Source organism: Lichenostomus cassidix, unplaced genomic scaffold (genome assembly GCF_008360975.1).
Source record: "Lichenostomus cassidix isolate B80296 unplaced genomic scaffold, HeHo_3.0 HiC_scaffold_789, whole genome shotgun sequence".
In the NCBI taxonomy this organism is placed as follows: Eukaryota; Metazoa; Chordata; class Aves; order Passeriformes; family Meliphagidae; genus Lichenostomus; species Lichenostomus cassidix.
The window spans coordinates 228,383-238,269 of record NW_028147479.1 but is presented as its reverse complement, the minus strand read 5'-3'; the positions used below and the strand labels follow the sequence as shown (position 1 = coordinate 238,269).

At 56.5% G+C, this 9,887-nt stretch overlaps 1 protein-coding gene across 1 annotated transcript in view; it reads left to right on the top strand.

The window, feature by feature from the left end:
- Window positions 1–548: 548 nt before the first annotated feature.
- LOC146422287 (SRC kinase signaling inhibitor 1-like) overlaps window positions 549–9,887 on the top strand; it is a 91,540-nt gene continuing 82,201 nt past the window's right edge. The window contains exon 1 of the mRNA XM_085046661.1: window positions 549–736. Coding sequence (XP_084902787.1) covers window positions 619–736 — 118 coding nt within the window. The 5' untranslated portion in view covers window positions 549–618. The remainder of the gene's footprint in view (window positions 737–9,887) is intronic.

The window sequence follows — 9,887 nt, the reverse complement described above, 5'->3', positions numbered from 1 at the left end:
CCGAGCCGAGTCGCGCCGAGCCGAGCCGAGCCGCGCCGAGCCGAGCCGCGCCGAGCCGAGCCGAGCCGCGCCGAGCCCAGCCGAGCCGAGCCGAGCCGAGCCGAGCCGAGCCGAGCCGAGCGATAAATCGGAAAAGTTCCCGAGGCAGGGAAAGGATGTGAGAGGAAGCGGCGAGCAGGGAGAGGGAAGAGCGATGGGAATTCGGCATGTCGGCCATGCAGACAGCGCCGGGAAGCTCCGGCTAGCTCGGGCTCTCGCTGAGCTCCTCTCCCCGGCTCGGAGGACTCGGCGCTGGCTCTGAGGTGACGCTGGCGGTGCTGGCACTGAGGTGACAGCGGCGGGGTGGCTGTGAGGTGACAGCGGCGGCGCTGGATGTGAGGTGACAGCCGCCGCACGGCCGCGGTCAGGTCGGTGCTCACCCTCCGTGCTCCGCTTGGGTGACAATCCTCCATTTCATCCCCCCGGAATTCGCTCCTCTGGACGCGACCCGGCGTGGCCACCGGGTGGCTTGAAAGGCCAGCGGGACCATCGCGAGGGGATGCGACGAGCTGCGTGTGTTTGTCGCGCAGATTCCGGAGCAGCGCTCCGAGCAGCTTCCCCTCCCCAACCCCGGCCGCGATGCTGCCTCGGTGGGCAAAGCAGCCCCCTGGAGCTTCTCCCCGAGCCGTGGCGAGGCTGAGGGAGCCGGGCAGAGCCAGCGAGCCCCGGGACTACCGGCTGACCGCGCTGCTCGCGGGTACGGAGCTCGGGGAGGGGAGGGGAGGGAGGGCGGTAGGGTCGGATGGCTTCAGGGGACGATGGGCCTGGTGGGGTGGGGAATGGGGTGGGGATGGTGTGGGGTGGGGATTGTGCTTGCTGCTCGTGGATGGGGGCTGAGGGGGCTGAGGATGGTCCTAGCTCATCACAGGTGGCTCTGGGGTGACCCAGGGATGGTCGCAGCCCCACACAGGTGGGGTCTGCCCAGGAACTGATGGATGGTGTGGGATCAGGATGGTCCCAGCTCCTCGTGGATGAGCTCTGAGGGGTCTGGGGATGGTTCTAGCCCATCACAGGTGGACCTTGGAATGGTCATGGGATGGTCCCTGTCCCACACAGGTGGGCTCTGGCCTGGGAGTGATGGATGGTGTGGGGTGGGGATGGTCCTTGCTGCTCGTGGATGGGTCTGGAGGGGGCTGAGGATGGTTCTAGCTCATCACAGGTGGCTCTGGGGTGGCCTGGGGACAGTCCTAGCCCCACACAGGTGGGGTCTGCCCAGGAATTGATGGATGGTGTGGGATTGGGATGGTTCTTGCTCCTCATGGATGGGTCTGGAGGGGTCTGGGGATGGTTCTAGCCCCACACGGGTGGACCCTGGAATGGTCTGGGAGTGATGGTGTGGGATGGAGATGGTCCTTGCTGCTCGTGGATGGGGTCTGGAGGGGTCTGGGGATGGTCCTAGCTCATCACAGGTGGCTCTGGGGTGGCCTGGGGACAGTCCTAGCCCCACACAGGCGGGGTCTGCCCAGGAATTGATGGATGATGTGGGATGGGGATGGTCCTGTGCTGCTCGTGGATGGGGTCTGGAGGGGTCTGGGGATGGTCCTAGCCCATCAGAGGTGGGGTCTGGAATGGTCTAAGGATGGTTCTAGCCCCACACAGGTGGACAATGGCCGGGGAGTGATGGTGTGGGATGGGGATGGTCCTTGCTCCTCGTGGATGAGCTCTGAGGGGTCTGGGGATGGTCCTAGCCCACCACAGGTGGACCCTGGAATGGCCTGGGAGTGATGGTGTGGGATGGGGATGGTCCTTGCTGCTCATGGATGGGTCTGAGGGGTCTGAGGATGGTTCTAGCCCATCACAGGTGGACTCTGGCCCACGCAGGTGGACCCTGGTATGGCCTGGAAGTGATGGTGTGGGGTGGGGATGGTCCCAGCTCCTCATGGATGAGGTCTGGAATGGTCTAGGGATGGTCCTAGCCCCACACAGGTGGGCTCTGCCCAGGAACTGATGGATGGTGTGGGATGGGGATGGTCCTTTGCTGCTCGTGGATGGGTCTGGAGGGGTCTGAGGATGGTCCTAGAGCATCACAGGTGGGTTCTGCCCCGAAAGGGGACACATGGCCCAGCCTGGGGACGGTTCCAGTCCCATCCAGGTGGGCTCTGGGCTAGCTGGGGACAGTCCCAGCTCCTTGCAGGTGGACACTGCCCTGGAAAGCGATGTTTGGTGGTCCCAGCTCCTCACAGGTGGCTCTAGGGTGGCTGGGGACGGTCCCAACCCCACACAGATGGCTCTAGGCTGGCCTGGGGACAGTCCCAACCCCACACAGGTGGCTCTGGGGTGGCTGGGGATGCTCCCAGTCCCCCACAGGTGGCTCTAGAGTGGCCTGGGGACAGTCCCAGCCCCACCCAGGTGACTCTAGAGTGGCCTGGGGATCATCCCAGCCCCACACAGGTGGCTCTAGGGTGGCTGGAGATGCTCCCAACCCCACCCAGGTGACTCTGGGGTGCCTGGGGACAGTCCCAGCCCCTCACAGGTGACTCTGGGGTGTCCTGGGGACAGTCCCAGCCCCTCACAGGTGACTCTGGGGTGTCCTGGGGACAGTCCCAGCCCCTCACAGGTGACTCTGGGGTGTCCTGGGGATCATCCTAGTCTCCCATAGGTGGCTCTAGGGTGGTCTGGGGACAGTCCCAGCCCCACACAGGTGACTCTAGAGTGGTCTGGGGATCATCCCAGCCCCACACAGGTGGCTCAGGATGCTCCCAGTCCCCACCCAGGTGTCTCTAAGATGTCCTGGGGACACTCCCAACCCCACCCAGGTGGGGACAGATGGCTTGGGCTGTGCCGTGCTGGGTGCCCTGCTCCGAAGGGAGCAGGAGGAGGATGAGGAGGAGGAGGAGGAGGAAGAAGAGGAGGAGGAGGACGATCAGGGCTGCAGGCAGCTGCCGCTGCCCTCCTTTTGCTTGACTAACCGCCGCTGCCTGGACAGCTTCTGACTGTCGCCGGTGGGAGGCGACGGGCGGGGGGGACACTGCCGAGCCCCCCGTGTGGCCTGCAGGACACCAGGGGACAGCAGGGGACAGCAGGGGTGCCACCCGCCCCGGGGACAGAGCGCTGGCCTCGTCCTCGTGTCACCCGCCGCGTCTCGAGGTGGGATGTGACACGGAGCCGGCTCGGTGTCCCCGCGCCCCCCGCGGGCAGGGCCATGTGTCACATGTCGCCGCAGCGTCCCTGCGCCGTGCTCCGCTCAGGCTGGCAGCGAATCCTTGCGGGATTTCACCCAAAAAAAAACCGGCTTTCCATCCCCGAGCGCGTTTCCTCAAAATTGTCGTGGTGTCACCCCAAATTGTCGTGGTGTCACCCCAAATTGTTGTGGTGTCACCCAGATTGTCGTGGTGTCACCCAGATTGCCGTGGTGTCACCCCAAATTGTCGTGGTGTCACCCAGATTATCGTGGTGTCACCCCAAATTATGGTGGTGTCACCCCAAATTGTCGTGGTGCCACCCAAATTTTCGTGGTGTCACCCAGATTGTCATGGTGTCACCCAGATTGTCATGGTGTCACCCCAAATTATCGGGGTGTCACCCCAAATTGTTGTGATGTCACCCAGATTGTCGTGGTGTCACCCCAATTATTGTGGTGTCACCCAGATTATGGTGGTGTCACCCCAAATTGTCGTGGTGTCACCCCAGATTGTCGTGGTGTCACCCAGATTATTTTGGTGTCACCCAAATTACCGTGGTGTCCCCAAAATCGTCGTGGTGTCACCCAAATTGTCGTGGTGTCACCCCAAATTATTGTAGTGTCACCCCAAATTGTCGTGGTGTCACCCAGATTGTTGTGGTGTCACCCAGATTATCATGGTGTCACCCAAATTACCGTGGTGTCACCCCCAAATTGTCGTGGTGTCACCCCAAATTATCGTGGTGTCACCCTAAATTGTCGTGGTGTCACCCAGATTGTCGTGGTGTCACCCCAAATCGTCGTGGTGTCACCCCAAATTGTTGTGATGTCCCCAAAATTATGGTGGTGTCACCCCAAAATTGTCGTGGTGTCCCCAAAATTATCGTGGTGTCACCCCAGATTATCGTGGTGTCACCCCAATTGTTGTGGTGTCACCCAAATTATCGTGACGTCACCCAAATCCTGCCCGGAGGGTGTGGGATTTAGGGATCGGAGCTGCTGAGCAGATAGAGCCAAAATTTGGGAATTTTTGGGTCTCCTGTGCCAAAATTTGGGAATTTTTGGGTGTCCTGTGCCAAAATTTGGGAATTTTTGGGTGTCCTGTGCCAAAATTTGGGAATTTTGGGGTGTCCTGTGCCAAAATTTGGGAATTTTTGGGTGTCCTGTGCCAAAATTTGGGAATTTTTGGGTGTCCTGTGCCAAAATTTGGGAATTTTTGGGTGTCCTGTGCCAAAATTTGGGAATTTTTGGGTGTCCCGTGCCGAGGGTTGGGTGTGGCGTGGCTGTCCCTGCGCTGCTGAGATCCCAAACCCTCCAAATCGGGAAAAATCCATGGATTTTTCCAAGCTGAGCCTTTGGGAAACTCCAGCCAGAGGTTGCTTGTGGGGCAAAGGGTTGGGAACGATGTGGGTTTGGTTTGGATAATTTCCTGATTTCCAGGCTGGGCTGTGGGGATTTATGGAAAAGGATTTGGGATTTGGGAAGTGAGGAGGTTTAGGTTGGATTTTAGGGAGAAATTCCTCCCACCCCAAACCCATTTTTGGGGTCATTTCCTCCATCCCACACCCATTTTCAGGCTCATCTCCTCCCATCCCAAACCCATTTTTGGGGTCGTTTCCTCCCATCCCAGAGTAATTTTTGGGGTCATCTCCTCCCATCCCAAACCCATTTTTAGGGTCGTTTCCTCCCACCCCGGACCCATTTTTGGGGTTGTCTCCTCCCATCCCAAACCCATCTTTGGAGTCATTTCCTCCCACCCCAAACCCATTTTTGGGGTCATTTCCTCCCATCCCAGACCCATTTTTGGACTCATTTAGTCCAATCCCAAACCCATTTTTAGGGTCGTTTCCTCCCATCCCAGACCCATTTTTGGGGTCACTTCCTCCCATCCCAAACCCATTTTTGGGGTTGTCTCCTCCCATCCCAGACCCATTTTTTGGGGTTGTCTCCTCCCATCCCAAACCCATTTTTAGGGTCATTTCCTCCCATCCCAGACCCATTTTTGGGGTTGTTTCTTCCCATCCCAGACCCATTTTTGGGGTCATCTCCTCCCACCCCAAACCCATTTTCAGGGTCATTTCCTCCCACCCCAAACCCATTTTCAGGGTCATTTCCTCCCATCCCAAACCCATTTTCAGGGTCATTTCCTCCCACCCCAAACCCATTTTTAGGGTCAGGAATCTGGGATTTGAATTGAGGGAAACTTCCCCAGGGTGGGGAGCAGGGGACAGCAGTGTCCAGGGGGTGACCCCAAAGTGTGGCACTGCTCAGTGCTGGGATCATCCCAGAGCGGGGTTGGTTCTCCCAGCAGCAAAATTTTGGTATTTTCAGGGAAAATGGGGATGGAGACCGAGCTGTGGGGGTTATGGGGTCTTGCTGTTGATCCCAAAGGCTGCTCCTAGAAGGATGAGGATATGGGAAATGGGAAAATGGGGAAATGGGGAAATGGGGAAATGGGGAAATGGGGAAATGGGGAAATGGGGAAATGGGAAAATGGGGATGGAGACTGAGCTGTGGGAGTGATTTGGGATCCAGGTCTTGCTGCTGATCCCAAAGGCTGCTCCTAGAAGGATGAGGATCGGGAAATGGGAAAATGGGGATGAAAACTGAGCTGTGGGAGTTATGGGGGATCTGGGTCTTGCTGCTGATCCCAAAGGCTGCTCCAGGCAGGATGAGGATATGGGAAAATGGGAAAATGGGAAAATGGGAAAATATGGGAAAATGGGAAAATGGGAATGGAAACTCAGCTCTGGAAGTGATTTGGGGCTCCAGGTCCTGCTACTTCCTTGGGCTGATCCCAAATGCTGCTCCTGGCAGGATGAGGATCAGGAAATGGGAAAATGGGAATGGAAACTGAGCTCTGGGAATTATGGGGTCCAGGTCTTGCTGTTGATCCCAAAGGCTGCTCCTAGAAGGATGAGGATCAGGAAATGGGAAAACAGGGACGGAGACTGAGCTCTGGGAGAGATTTGGGCTCCGGGATCTAAGTCCTGCCGCTTCCTTGGGCTCAGGCTGCTCCTGGCAGGATGACGATATGGGAAAATGGGAAAATGGAAAAATATGGGAAAATGGGAAAATAAGGGAAAATGGGAAAATGGGAAAAATATGGGAAAATGGGAAAATATGGGAAAATGGGAAAATGGGAAAATGGGGATGGAAATTGAGCTGTGGAAGCGATTTTGGGCTCCGGGATCCTCGGGCTGATCCCGCAGGCTGCTCCCGGCAGGATGAGGATATGGGAAATGGGAAAACAGGGATGGAGACTGAGCTGTGGAAGCGATTTTGGGCTCTGGGATCCTCGGGCTGATCCCGCAGGCTGCTCCAGGCAGGATGAGGCTCGGGGGGGATTCAGGCTCACGGAGGGGGGAGAGCTGGCTCTGCTTCCCCACACGACTTGCGGCTGAGTCAGAACCCCACGGCTGAGTCAGAGCCCCACATCCCCCACGGAGCCAGCCGGCAGCCAAATCGGGTCTTTTTGGGAGATTCTCAGCACACCGACGGTGGTTTTGATGCCTTAAATCGCCAGTAAAAAAAATTTTTAGATGCAGACACGCAGTATAGGAAAGGGGTTTTGTTTTGGTTTAATAGGATCTCAGATGCACAACGACGAACCAGCCCCGATGATATTCCCATTATACAATTTATGGGCAGCTTAGATTAGAATTCCTATTTAAAAATCTCCAATAAGAAGTGTAACAAATGAAGAAATTGCCCCCTTGTTAAAATTGCCTCCCCTCCAAAAGATTACTTAAATTTACAGATTAAATTTAAAGATTTAAAGATTTAAATTTAAAGAAGATTTAAAGAATTAAAGATTTAAATTAAAGATTTAAATTAAAGATTTAAAGAAATCTTTAAAAGATTACTCAGTTTACAAAAACGTGTCTCAGTGATGGGGGGCCCTGTTCAAAATTATACATCATGCTTTTGAGATTTTTGGGGTTTGTTTCGTCTTCCCCAAATAATTCTGAGCAGGGCAAGAGGTACTAGGGTGATAAACATGTAGGGTTGAGATACAGGGAGTAAAAAGTACAGGAATGGGGAAAGGGAAAAGGTTATATATAAAGGATGTAGATAAAGAGAGTATAAAATTAAAATAAAAGGACAAAAACCCATCAGGCACCAGTTTCACCTCCTCCTCCTCCCACCCGGCAGCCAAATCCCGGCAAAGCTCAGGATCTTCTCGATGTTTTCATCCCAATCCCACCCTGGTTTGACCCTCTCCCCTCTCAGCGCCCCCCAGGACAGCCAGACCCGCTCTCTCCGTGCATCACTCCCCTCCCTGCCTCAGTTTCCCTCCCCTGGGGAGATTCCCACGGCAGCTGCCAGGCTCTGGTCGCCGCGTGGGTGAGGGACGAGGCCACAAAGTGGCTTCTGTCGCAGCCGCGAAAAGCCCTGCTGCGGCCAGCGCCTCCTGGCCTTTATTTTTGTCCCGTGTCCCCCAGCGGCTGGCACGTCCCCAACCCTGCGACAGCCCTGCCAGCCGAGGATGCCACCCTTGCCAGGGCACGTCCTCCTCCTCCTCCTCCTCCTCCTCCCGCCGGCTCTGCCCCGGGCAGGGATGATTTCCACGCTCCGGGAATTCCGCCGGCGGCTGGACAGCGAGCCGAGGGCAGCGGGAAGGTTTCCTCATCTCTCCTAACTGCGATTTTCCCTTCCCACCCTCTGATCCTCGTTTTGAGGGCAGCGGGATGAATTCCTGATCTCTCCTAACTGCGATTTTCCCTTCCCACCCTCCTCTCCTCGTTTTTCTCTCTGGCCGAGGGCAGCGGGAAGATTTCCCCTTCTCTTCTAGCTGCGTTTTTCCTTCCCACCTTCCACTCCTCATTTTCCATGGGCTGGCAGAGGGCAGCGGGATGAATTCCCCATCTCTCCTAACTGCGATTTGTCCTCCTACCCTCTGCTCCTCGTTTTTTCCCAGCGAGCCGAGGGCAGCGGGATGAATTCCCCGTCTCTCCTAACTGTGATTTTCCCTTCCCACCCTCCTCTCCTCATTTTCCCTGGGCTGGCAAAGGGCAGAGGGATGAATTCCTCGTCTCTCCCGACTGCGATTTTTCCTTCCCACCCTCTGCTCCTCGTTTTTCTCACTGGCCAAGAGCAGCGGGATGAATTCTCCATCTCTCCCAACTGCGATTTGTCCTCCTACCCTCTGCTCCTCGAAGATTTCCCCATCTCTCCTAACTGCGTTTTTCCTTTTCACCCTCCTCTCCTCATTTTCCCTCGGCTGGCCAAGGGCAGCAGCATGAATTCCCCGTTTCTCCCAACCGCAATTTTCCCTTCCCACCCTCCTCTCCTCATTTTTCTCGCTGGCCGAGGGCAGTAGGATGAATTCCCAATCTTTCCCGACTGCGATTTTCCCTTCCCACCCTCCACTCCTCATTTTTCCTCGCCCGCCCGAGGGCAGCTCCATCCCGCCCCGCTCCGAGCGAGCACCCAGGTGCGCCGGCCGTTCCCTTGGCACCGCATCCCCGGGATTTTGGGGAGGTGAACTCGTCTCCATGTGCTCGCGTGGGCGCGATGACACCCGGCTGAGGTGGGAAGCGGCTGCTGCTTTTTGCAGCGCCGGCCAGATGGGATTTCTGCCTGGGTTTGGGTTGTGACAAGTGACATGCGGGATTTATCCGGTGGCTCCTGCGCTTGCAGAGGGAAGGAGCCGCCTGGCAGGGCAGCGGCAGGGGGAGATGCCAGCTGGGGCTCCAGCCGGGAGGGGTTTGGGGCGAGATTCGTGTCGCGGTGTGGGAATTTGGTGGGATGAGAGCAGGGAGAAGGTGCAGCTCCGATGTGGGAATTTATTGGGATTAGGGCAGGGAGAAGGTGCAGCTCCGATGTGGGAATTTAGTGGGATTAGGGCAGGGAGAAGGTGCAGCTCTGATGTGGGAATTAATGGGATGTGGGCAAGGAGAAGGTCCAGCTCCTATGTGGGAATTTTGTGGGATGAGAGCAGGGAGAAGGTGCAGCTTCGATGTAGGAATTAGTGGGATTAGGGCAGGGAGAAGGTGCAGCTCCGATGTGGGAATTTATTGGGATTAGGGCAGGGAGAAGGTGCAGCTCCGATGTGGGAATTAATGGGATTAGGGACGGGAGAAGGTGCAGCTCCGATGTGGGAATTAGTGGGATATGGACAGGGAGAAGCCACAGCTCTGATGTGGGAATTAATGGGATTCGGGCAGGGAGAAGGTGCAGCTTCGATGTGGGAATTTATTGGGATTAGGGCAGGGAGAAGGTGCAGCTTCGATGTGGGAATTTATTGGGATTAGGGCAGGGAGAAGGTCCAGCCTCGATGTGGGAATTAATGGGAGAAGGCACAGTTCTGAAACGGGAATTTAGCGGGATGAGGGCAGGGAGAAGGTCCAGATCCAATGCGGGAATTAATGGGATTAGGGCAGGGAGAAGGTGCAGCTCCGATGTGGGAATTTAGTGGGATTAGGGCAGGGAGAAGGTGCAGCTCCGATGTGGGAATTAATGGGATGAGAGCAGGGAGGATGCACAGATCCTATATGGGAATTTAGTGGGATTCGGGCAAGGAGAAGGTCCGGCTCCAATGTGGGAATTAGTGGGATGAGGGCAGGGAGGATGCACAGATCCTATATGGGAATTTAGTGGGATTCGGGCAAGGAGAAGGTCCAGCTCCAATGTGGGAATTAGTGGGATGAGGGCAGGGAGAAGGCACAGGTCCTATATGGGAATTAATGGGATGAGGATGAGGAACAGGTCCGGCTCAAATGTG